This window comes from Micromys minutus (assembly GCF_963924665.1).
Source record: "Micromys minutus genome assembly, chromosome: 27".
Classification (NCBI taxonomy): Eukaryota; Metazoa; Chordata; class Mammalia; order Rodentia; family Muridae; genus Micromys; species Micromys minutus.
Window position 1 is genome coordinate 24,929,994 of NC_137962.1, and position 12,400 is coordinate 24,942,393.

Genomic DNA, 12,400 nt, shown 5'->3' on the forward strand with positions numbered 1-12,400 from the left:
GCAGGTGAATGGGAAGAATGCTTCCTATCTCCTGTGGCTCAGTAAGATCTGCTTGCATCACAATTAACTGGGTATTTCAGATTTCCTAATGGTAAAGGCTTAGAGCATTCCTAACACAAAGAAATGGAATGTGTCTGAGATGATATATTTACCAATTACCCTACTCAAATCATTGTGTATTGTACGCGTCTATTGAAATGTCACCAGCTATCCCATAATAGTCACAATTACTAGACGACAATTAAAAACAAAAGCATTATCAAAGATTTATATACAAGACTTATTGTAGGAGGATAATATCACCGATACGCATGAGAAATTTTGATGAATTAGTCCCAAGGAGTAATAACATTTTACCTGAGTTTGTAACACAGCAGGAAAGCCCCGAGCCCTTTGTGGAATTAGAACAGAGAGCCTCCCAGACATTTTTGCCATATGTCTGTATCTGTCGCTGGGTCTGACCTCTAAACCGGACTCAGCCCACCATTGCTGGGCTTTAACTTGTCACATAACTGTCAACCCAACACACCCCAGAGCCATCTGAGAAGGGAGCCTCGAGGGACTCTATGATTGGCTCTGTCTGTGGACAAGCTTGCCGGGGGTTATCGCGATGCTTTTTAATGACACAGGAGGTCTCTGTCCACTGTGAGCGGTAGCATTCCTTGTGCAGGAGGTTCTGCTCTATTACAAAGCTAAGCTTAAGCTTCACTGATCCAGCAGCCTCCTGCTGTGGTTCCCGCTGTGAGTGAAGGGTTCTGCTGCACACAGTAGCAAGGGACCTGAATGTAAGATCCTGCCTTAGTTCCTGCATGGCTTCCCTTGGTGGTGGACTGTGGCCTAGGATTAAAAATACAATCCTACTTAACTCTTTCCTTTCCCGAGTTGGTTTTGCTCTGTGTTTTTGTCACTCAGTTGTGGAGTTTCCTATGAAGTTCTCAGACTGAATTATTTTAATATACTTTCATCTTAAAAACCATTCTGGTTAAAAAGAATGGTTTGTGGCTTTTAAGGTTTTTAGTTTGATTGTGTGCGGAGCTACTGGGGTAGGTAGTAAATTTTTTTTTTTTTTTACATAAAATCATTTCCCCTCAGGCATTGTAAAATGTCAATGAAATGCATATACGATCCTAATTTAGTTACAAAAGAAAAAATAAAATAAAATGATCCTCAAAGAAAGGTTTGCATTTTTAAAGTTTAAACTGTGTAAATTTTTCTCTTGAGAATTTTGCTTTCAAATGTTTAGTCTTAATCCTGAGAAGTTATTTTAGGAAGAGAAGTCAACTTTCTAAGTAATTTAAGGTGTATTAATAACTCTATTTTTGCCTTTATACATTTAGAATTTTTTAAATGATGATTTTACAGCATTCACTCTCCATTTGACATTTTTCTACCTCCTTTGAGTGACACATCCTGTGTCTCAGGCCCACCGGCCTTCTTAAGGTTTATTAGGTTGTACCAGTGATGTCTCATTGTGAGTTGCAGTTGCGTTCTATATAACTCTGCAGTGCTATTGACAATAGACCAGGCCATGAGTGATCAGAGTGTGCCCTAGCAGATGGAAGCGGGTACCAACTTCATTACAAATAAGAAGGGCACGACTGCATGCCACTCCTGGCTACATAGATACAAAGCCTATTTGAAGACCTTCTTGTCTGCCGATAGATGTGATGAGACCGTAAACCACTAGGCAGCTGGAAGCTTTTTCGATAAAGTATGCATTAGGCAATTTAAAAATTTGTTGGGTGACCTGCAATCATGTAATCTCCATTTAAGATGGATTCCACCACCCAGGCTTCCCATTTGAGCATTTTAGATATCATTGAACAGGGGTTTCAACAGAAGAAATCCTCAGGAACGCCTGTGAATGGTGTCACTGTTTATAAAATTCCATTTTTCTTTCTCATCAGAAAGGCTCTGGGATCTGTGAAAATCCTGTTGTTCATAAAAACTTCCTTCTCTGGGGTGTTTATGTCATGCTCATCTTTAGACAAAATTATATTTAAGTGATGTCATTTTCATTTGAACAGCTTTTAAACATTTCCAAAATGCCTAATATTCTTCATCCCTTAAATATTGTTGGGCACATTTCCCTCTGGTTTGATGGATGCTAAAGGACCTATCATGTGTGCTGCCATCCTACTGTGTGGGCGCTTTTACAGTAACATTCATTTTAAACTCAGTGAACCCTTGTTTCAAATCTGTAGAGAGCCATGATAAGATGATTAGGACTGGGTAGCATTTATAAAGTCAATCACCAAAAGAGATACAAATGCATTTGAAGTAGAAATTAAATTAAGTCAGATAAACATAAAGAAAAAAAAATTTTCAGTCAGCAAATCACAGCAGCTGGTACCCATCTCAGGTCTGCACAATGCTGGGCATAGCCACAGCCAGGTACAGATGAAGTGGGGCTCAGGTGCCTTCTCCTTAGGGGTGAGCTATTCACTGGGGAGCAAGGAAGACTGGGGACTTGGGGAGAAGGAAGGCTTTGTCTCCAGTTATGTGGCCACTGGTAACCACACACACAGATGGTCGGTCCTGTGTACAGAACCAAAAGTCATGAGTCTGAGGTAGTGACTGGCGGTGGGCATGGTAGAAAAGAAAGCAGGTGACATGGGTAATCAGAAAATATAATGTACATTTATTAATTTGTCAAGTAATAAATCTAATAATTTTTTTAGAGTACAGAGCTTCAGAATTGCCCACTCTTTCTCTTTTTGTTTTTCTCTTGCTTGCTTATTTGTTTGAGGCAGAGTTTTTTCCTGTGTAATATAGTGTAGCCCTGGCTGTCCTAGAACTCACTCTGTAGAGCAGGCTGGCTTCAAACTCAGATATTCACCTGTCTCTTGCCTGTGCCTGTCTGCCCCTCTGCCCGCCTGCCTCCCTCCCTCCTTGCTTTCTTCTTTCATTTGTGGTTTATCTGTTTGTTCATTGCCTGTTGTTTATTTTCCAAAGAGAGAGAGAAAAAGAAGCCATGTAGTTGGGTGGATGGAAAGACAGGGGTGGGAGGATCTGAGAGGAATCGGGGGAAGGGCAGGGAACTGTGATCAGAATATATGTTATGAAAAAGAATCGATAAATAAATAAATAAATAAATAAATAATAATAAATAATAAATAATAAATAATAAATAAATGATGCTATGGGGCAGCTTTTCCTATCACACTCTAATTTATCCTGACACGCTCTTCTTCCAGGTTATGACTTCTGTTCTGAGAAGCATACATGCATGGAGAACTCAGTCTGCAGGAACCTGAACGACAGGGCTGTGTGCAGCTGCCGGGATGGTTTCCGGGCTCTCCGGGAGGACAATGCCTACTGTGAAGGTAATCCTTACACTCCTGTGTAGCTTGGCTGTATAAATTCACTGGGACTACCGCATGAAAAATTTATTAATTTCCCAGGTTGTCAAGTTGATGGGCCCATTAAAAGCAGCGAGTTTAATCTAAAGCATATTAATCAGCTAAAAATAATTATCTTTCAAATTAGACTCTTTCAGCTATCTGCTAATAAGCTACTGTGGCTGTTCCTTGAATTAGAACAATGTCTCCACTGTGAAATTGCCTTCTCTTTTTCATACTTAGCTACTCAGGAAGCTCACATATGGACATGATCACCATGACTTGCAGTCAGAATCACAGTTGGACTTTTCTAGGCACTGTTGTGTAACTAAGGCAGTCACTTCCAGGAAGATAAATTATCTGCTGCCCCCTCTGCTGCTGTCTGGAGCCTCGGTGGTCATTCCCATGCTCTATTTTACTTAGCAAATATAGATGGAAAATATCATTTCTTGCTTATTTGGAAAAAAAAAAACCCTAATATTCAAGGTAGTTTCCTGTCTCACAGAGATGGTGCAAATAGAGTGAGTGGGGCCACACAGTTTATTTGGCTCCAGCTGTGCTCCTGTCGACTCCCAAAGTCTCTGTGATGCTGGAATTTATACTTCTGGGGGGCTCATGTAAGCCTAAACCATTACTGGGCTAATGTATGGCCAAAGGAGAACACTGATCTGAAGTCACTGTGTACTTGGGCGACTCAGAGGGTTCCAGTTCACCCCTGCGACTATCAAGCCCACACCACAGGTCACTGGAGGTAGACAGTGTATGGTGACAACAGCCTCTGTCCATTCCCTTGAATGGCCGGCTCTGGGGAAACCAGCTTGTCCTCTTTTCCTCGGAATTAGGTAGATGTCACTCTGCAGGAGAATTGGTATTCATTTTTAGAGCTGCCTTTGGATCAAATGCTTCTTTCAGTGTTTCTTATTCAGCCTTGAAGGAACCTTCCATTTATGCAGAAGGAAGAATTCATGGCTTTCCACCCCCATTAATAATGCAAATTTATTTAAAGTTATTTTAACAGATCTTGGGTAAGGAATGGATTTTTACTTTGTGACTTTATTTTTTTTTTACTGAATATAGAGTTGGATTTTCTTAGTAAAATTATCTATTTCCATTATAATAGTTAAGTACCCTTGTGTGTAATGAGCTCTCCAGGCACTATTTAACATGCACATGTAACCAGTGATATAAACACATATGTGACCAATGATGCAAATACATATGTCTTCTCGAACCTATTCTTTTTGGTGAAGTGTATGTATGCACTTATGTAATAAATAGTTGGTGAGCATTCCGTATCTAGCCAACACTTTTCTATGCACTAGGCAGTAAATGGTGAGCAAAATAATTAAACTTGCACTCAGGCACTACTTTCTGGGAGGAGAACAGAATAAGCTGGTAACCATGGAGAAGATAATTGCAAGTGGTTAAACTCATGAGAAGGAAGTGAAACAGATGGTGGGCTGGAAGTGACAGGGGATTCATGTAAGTGGGAAGCTCAGCCTTTGAAGTGGCTGTCCCTCGGGTCACTTGATGAGAAGGAAAAGACTTAGAAAGACTTGGGACAGTGAATTCAAACTAAGAGGAACAGTGTGTGGAAAAGTCCTAGGTAGAAGCAAACATGGAATACTCTGGTGACAGAGAGAAAAGTGATGTAATGGTTAAGAGCAAAGCAGGAACTTCCATTGAAGAATTAGCTAGGGCTAGCACATGTGAGTGGCTTTAAGGACTTCAGGCCATGGTTTCAAGCACATATTCTTGTACTTATATGGGACAGGTAATGAACTGGTGGCAGTCAGTGTAGGAGATGAACTCCATATTAACACAGAGACCAGGGAAAGGCTGTTGTAGAAGTTCCGGCAAAGATGGCCTGGCCTAAGTCAGAAAAATGACAGAGATGGTGATGAGGGGGAACACATTCCCAGTGTATTTTCAGAGCAGAAGCCAACTGTCCATGCACATGGTTTATAATGGTGTAGGACTCACAAAGTGCTCCAGGGGGAGCCAGAATTTGGAGGTTAAGCAACACATAGATACTGTTTATAGAGATGGGCAACAGACTAAGGAGCTAGAGATTTAATGACACTGTTTGCTTATGTTCTTTCCAGTTTTCTTCCCCTGCGAGTTTGTGCCCAGTTACAGCTGTTTCAGTCTTGAATGTCTCATGCGGAAATGTTTTATAACATTGCTCTTGGTCATTTGAAGATAGAACCTTCAAAACTGGAGAAACTGTTGAAAGAATGTTGTGGAGACCTTGAAATGTTTATACATGAGGGTGTCTGTATACATTTTTGTATATCTGGTCATGCACAGACTGTTGGTCTCCTTAGGAAACCAGTCTTTTGATGTTATTTCGAGGAATGGTCTCATGTGTCCCCAGTCTGACCTTGAATAACCTTGAACTTCTGGTATTATATGCCATACCAACCAAAGCTCTGAGATTACAAGTGTACTGTAGTAATACTACATCAGGTTTATATAGTACTGGGAATCAAAACCATGACCTCCTCTGCTCTATATATCCATCCATCCATCCATCCCCATCTATCTATCTATCTATCTATCTATCTATCTATCTATCTATCTATCTATCCATCCATCCATCTATGTATCACCTATAATTATATATGTGTGTACATGTATATGTGTTCGTGTGTGTATGGAGAATGTGTTACAAGCTTGTAGACACATATGTGCCAATGCATATGTGGAGGTTAGCAAACAATTTGCAAGAGTGTGTTTTTTTTCTTCCACCTTGTGTGTTCTGATAAACATCTTTACCCACTGAGCCATCTTTCCAGCCCTCCTTAGTAATATTCTTATCAAATTCAACTTCTGTTTTTAGTCTAGCATTGCTGCTAACTATTCATTGTTTTGACTTTTTAGACACAATACATATTTTGAATGTTGATGCGGTGTTACCTGATACTTATCAGCCTCTGGTTTCCTGGAGCCATGGCCCCGTAAAAAACAAAATAGATTTTTATATTAAATGTAAGTGAATGATAGTTTGTTAGTGACATAAATTTTATTTCCTAAATCTGTGAGGTTGTTTTAATGCTACAGCTATAATTGTGGTTATTGATTTTGACTGTAGTGTGCCTGTTCAGCATTACTACAGCATCAGTAAATGTTAGCGTTGATTTATTCACTGCACATACAAGTATTGAATGCCTTTCTTATACAAGGTTAGTGCTAAATGTGAAGCCATACATGGAGATGCACATTGCTGATACTATCCCAGGCAAAGAAGAAAGCAAATCTATTATCTAATAACATTTTTACTAACATGTGGCAAGTACCTTAAAAGAGAAATAGATTACCTAGGAGCCCAGTCTAGGTAAGTGTTTGGATTTGGAAAATTTGGGGCAGAGTTTAATTCTGAAATATGAAGTATGAGGGAGGCCAGCTAGCCTTGGCTGGGATAGAAGGAATCTTCTATGTGGAAGAGCCAGCTTCTTGGGGGAAAGGACGCACTTTAGGAGATAAGGGGCAGACGGAGCAAGAAAGAAAGGAGGCAGCAGTGCTTACGGGAGGATGGATGAGAAGTGGAGCACCGGATGTCAAAGGCTGTCATAGGAACCCACCCGTCACTGTGGCAGGACACCTGGCGGCAGCACCTGAAAGAGAGAGAATGATTTTTACAGTCCTCCACACAGAGCAGGGCTGAGGGACAGGGGTGGTCCGGTGCTGTCCAGCAGAAGGGTGGAGCAGCTGCCGCGTGGTGCAGGCGGTCAGGAAGCTAGAGAGCACAAGAAGCAGCCAGCGTATAGACCTTAGGCTCCTCTCTATAAGTGACCCACTTTGTGCATCCAGGATCTCCATCCCAAAGGGTACACAGCCTTCCCAAAGAGTGATGGCCTCTGGAGACAAAGTCAAGGGCTCTGGCAGGTCTGATCATGGCAAACACAGGACTCAGCATGGCAAACATGGCGCTGGCAGGCTGCACCCCTCCTCTTCCACTCCCCCTCGCTAAACTTTGAGATTACATTCCTAAAGCTCACCGCCAATGTCTGTTCCCTTATTTGGCCACTTTGTATTGCCTGACTCATTCCTGAGGCTGGTCACCATGTCCAGCAATCAAATTTCACTATTTTGACGGCTCTAATTAAAACACGCACTCAGAACTTCCTAATTCATCCTAGCTCATCTGACACATTTTCCCTCTTAAAAGGAACACTTGGTGAAGCTACTTGCTGCTGACTCTGCCCACTTCAGATTCAGCCACCCCTTCTCTTTCCCTTGCCCAATAAAGGAGTTCTTTGTGTTTGACCTTGGGAATCACTATTTGCTGTGTGGTCTGTGCCTAACCTGGGGTCTAGAGGAAGCACCCCACAGTGCACAGGTACCTTTAACAAAATGTTCCAACACTTGAATCTGTGAGAGACATTTCGTAATCAACCCATAACAAACTTTCACTGGGATCATGACACGGGTCTCCGTCACCTGTTTTAAGGACCTCACTTGAGCTGTGACACAGAAGCGGGGAAGACGGTACACTGGGAGTCAGCGGTAATTAAATGGGAATGGAGAGGTGGAAACACTTAAGAGAATCTGTGAGGTAAAACTACCAATTCTGAGGACTGGCGGGTGATAACACATGGGGAAGAAGGTGTGGAATTTGATTCTCTGGTTTCAAGCCAAAAGTAGATGAATGTTGGTTGATGAGCGTAAGAGAAAGGCTGGGAAAACGGTCTGGGTTGGTGTGTTTATGGCATAGTTGTATAAATATTCATGGATGTGGCATACAGTTAAGGTTGGATATGCAATGAAATTTTTAAGTATGTAAACAACCCTTGAGCAGATAGAATTACTTAGAGAGTTTTGAGAAATATCTGAGCATCTTATTAAAAAAAAAAAAGTGGTGTGATACATAAAATGTTGGACGTAATAAAGAAGAGGGCAGCTCCCTAGAACCGTAGAGAAGAGCAGATTCCAAGAGAAAGGTGAATGCTCCTTAGCATATTTTCTGTGGCTACAGCAGAAACCTGAAACCAGTTACTTTAGCAACAACAGAAGTGTATTCTCCTTGTCCTTCTGGGATCTGCGGAATACCTAAAACAGGGTATTGACACCTGCTCACATCGGGTGAAAGTCTCCCTCCTGCCTCATGATGTGACCAAGAGTTTCACATGCTGATTCCGAGCACATGCGCTCACTCCATTCCCCTCTTTATAAAGGCACCACTGAAACCCATGTCCCCTCAAGGACTCCACCCCTAGAACTGCTATTCTGTGACTTTAGAGAATGAATTTCTCACATGTCAACTTCTGGCAGACACAGTAAAAGTATATCTACTTCCGGGAGTTCAGGAAAAGTACCTGAAAAGGACCGAAAGTCGTCCTTGGCAGTGAAGCTGACACATGAGACTGGGGACATGAGTGTCCCTGATTTCAGAGGTGACAGTAGAGTCAGTTTTCAGCTTCGAAGAGCAAGTTGCAGAAGACATAGGTCTCAAGAAGAGAGATCAAGGACTTTGCTTCCAACCCTTTGCCTTTGTCTTTTTCAGTGTGCCCCTTCTTGTTTGTTAATTGAGGTTTTCAGAATACTCATTGGGTTTTCTATTGCTGTAATAAAACACCAGGACCAAAAGCATCTTGGAAAGAGAAGGATTTATTCGGCTTTCATGCCCTGGTCGCAGTCCATTGAGGGAGGCCAAGGCAGTGAGCTGGAGTCAAGAACTGAAACAGACACCGTGGAGGAACTCTACTTACATCTTGCTCTTCATGGCTGTGTCCTTGTATAACTCGGGACCCCTGGTTCAGGGGCAGCACTTCCGCCTGTGGGCTGATCCTGCCTACCCCAGTCACTAATTAGGGAAACGCCCCACAGACCTGCCTATGTATCAGCATGATGGAAGCCTTTTCTTAATTGAGGTTCCTTTCCCCAGAAAACCATAGCTGTTATCAGGTTAACAAACAACAGAAACACAAGGGACATACTGCCGGTAGGATAAAATTAGGATTTTTTTTTACAACCTCTCGTGCGCAGCATTTAGATACAAAGGAACCAAGCAAGATATCTGAAAATGCACTGGTGTATCCATCTCTTGTGAGCGCTATATTCACCTCATTTCCCCTTTGCAATTATGTATCTTTCTTGGCCCCTTCCCTGTTGGTTGCCTCCTGTGAGTTCTTACTGTGGTTCTAAGTAATTGATGTTTCATTTCATCTCTGTTCAGTTAATATATGATATCTAAATGTTGTCCAGAACTTACTTGGGGATTGTGTTTGCAGGAAGGTTCTCGCTCTTTGTCAGTTTTCATTTTCCGTTGGAAATGCCTGGGCCTCTTGTTGCTTTGATGCTATCATCTCTCCTCACCTGTGAGGGTCAGACTGGCGTTCTTGATCAGTGACTGCAGTAAGTTTCTCTTCAGTGCTGTAGATCCTGGGAGTCACAGCCACATCTGTCCATATCAACTATAAGGAAGCAGATGTCCCCTCACTACACTTCTCACAGCCACCAGGGGTTTGCTGTGCAAGCCTTTGATGATGCACTGGGAAGAGAGATTGTGAATCATGTAAAGAACACCATGTCATGTTTAATTAGAAGACCCAGTCAGACGTTTCAAGTGTGTGTGCATGTGCGTGTGCATGTGCGTGTGTGTGTGTGTGTGTGTGTGTGTGTGTGTGTGTGTGCATGTGTGTTTAGTGTATATGTGTGAATGCCGGAATCTGTTACAATAGGTAACAGAAACACCTATCCTATAATAAATAATAATAATAAAATATTATTGTAAGCCATCAAGTCCAATTTTTGCTATCCAGGTACTGCCGAGTCTGTGACCTCCCATCGTGGACTGCTCACCAAGGGCCATGTGCTTAAAAGGAAACTGCCTCCCTCTCCTAGAGGTTAGCAATTGCCAGTAACTCTCCAGCTGGGGTGGAGTTGTTCGCTCACCTCCGCTTTGCACTCTCCGCTCTCTCGGTCTTTCACAGACCCCGTGCATACTGTCACATCACAGCCACAAAGGGACTCTGCATCCCACCTCCCCATGGTGTCCAGCCAGAATGCTTTCTTGTCACCACTTCTGCTCTTATGGTCCTTCCATCCCTCTCCGGACAACATCCCTGCCCTTTCCGATTGCCTGCGTACTGAAGACCCTGCAAATGGGACTGACTTGCCCAAGGTCATGTACTCAGACCACTACCAGTTGATTCAGGGTCCAAATTCATTCAACCTGCCCTTGTCCTAAAACTCTGCTAGTTTTCCTTTCTCCCCTCCCCTTTCCTCCCCTTTCCTTCCTCCTCTCCTTCCTCTCCACTCCCGCCCTCCCTCTTCCATTCCTCCCCCTTCCCTTTCTTCCTCCCCTTTGTTTTCAGCTGCCTGTCATCTCACAGGAACTCCTGAGTCAGCGGTATCAGCGTGTCATTAGGCATCTGAATTGATCCCTCTAAGAATAAACAGTGAGGGCCCTGAAGAGTTTCTTTATGGGACAGGAAGGAAAATATGGAAGGAGTAGAAATCTTTGATTGCAAATGAAGCCCAAGAGCCCTTACTGGAACTAATGAGAGGCCTCCTAATACAGCCGGGATGAATGGCCCAGAGAACTAGGCCCTGTGGGATTAATTAGGGAAGCCTAACAGATATGGTAGCTTTCAAAGTTAAGGCTAATGATACACTCTCCACGGTATGTTAGGAGAACATTTCTTTTTTTATATATGAAAAAAAGTTCAAGAATGCCGTACAGTCGAGGTCTCGAAGATAAAAGAAGCAGTGTGGGTTGTTGTAAGGAATGAACTGGTGGGACTGTTGAAGTGGACAAGTCTCAGATTTTGCAATTGGTAAGCTCCAGCCAATGGAGAACTGCTGGAGCTCCCAATACTGCAGTATAATTTGAGTCCAAAGACAGTGATCCCAGAGAGCCAGCCTTAGATCCATCTACCTAAGAAGAGGATGAAACCAACATCTTGAGACAAGCAGACAGTGGAGGCGTTCCCTCATTTTAGGGTTGCCTTTGCTGTGAAGAGACACCATGATCATGGCAACTCTTAGGAGGAAATCTTTAACTGGGGTTGGCTTACAGTTCAGAGGTTTAGTCACCATCATCTTCATGACAGAAAGTAGGTCAGCATATAGGTGGACGTGGTGTTGGAGGAGCAGCCAAGAGTTCGATATCCAGATTGATAGGCAACAGGAAGAGAGTGACAGGCTTGGCATAGCCTGACCATCTGAGACCTCAAAGCTGACCCCAATGACACACTTCGTCCTCTGACAAAGCCACACCTAATAGTGTTACTCACTATGAGCACAACCCCGATCAGATTAGAAGAGTCCTGACAGGATGAGGGAGGGAAGGATGAGATCTGCTCAGTCAGTATGTTCCAAGTTCCTCACATAGTCAAAGGATGTGAGGTCACACCTGGAAGTGGGCAGTAAGTGTTAGGTAAGTGAGGAGCCCACGTGGCCCAGAACTACACAGTATTCCAAGTCAGCCTTGTACAATCTCCAACATAGGCTGTCTTCTGCCCTGGAACTTGAGTTCAGTGTGAACGTTCTAAAAATTTCTAGTAAATTACTGAACTTGAACCTCCCGGCAGCTGTTCGTGACTTGCTCAGCATTTACTTCCCGTCAGACACAGCATTCACTGCCTCAAAAGCAATTTCCATTCACTCATAGACACTTTATATTTATTAAACATCAATATGTGAAGAGAAACAGGATTTTTTATTTGTATTCTTACATTTAAAAGTTGTTTCTCTTCTCTAATTCGAAATTAAAAGATATTTCCATCTTAAAGATCAAACTTTGTAAAGAGAAAGATTTTCTGAAGTTATTCTTCTGTGTGGTTTCTCAAAGCCAGTAGAAGCATTAATTAATATCCTCAATCAGTGTACCATAGCATGTGACCCTCCAGGTAGGCAGTATTCACACCTACACATGTGCTGCTCACTAAATATGCAGGTTGGAACTTACTGGAGTTCACAATTACTCAAGATGCTACAAAGATAAGGAATGGAGACCAATTATCAGTAACGATTAGCTGTTATATAGAGTGTTTTGTTCTCTCCATGGTGGGCCTAGAAGCCCTTGGGAATTTGCTTTATGAATAACTTACTTG

General features: G+C 42.5%; 1 protein-coding gene across 1 annotated transcript in view; it reads left to right on the top strand.

Moving 5' to 3' along the window:
* Nucleotides 1–12,400, top strand: part of NELL2 (neural EGFL like 2) — a gene marked incomplete at its 3' end in the record, with an annotated part of 261,563 nt that overhangs the window by 127,020 nt on the left and 122,143 nt on the right. The window contains exon 12 of the mRNA XM_080939784.1: nucleotides 3,198–3,326. Coding sequence (XP_080795910.1) covers nucleotides 3,198–3,326 — 129 coding nt within the window. The remainder of the gene's footprint in view (nucleotides 1–3,197; nucleotides 3,327–12,400) is intronic.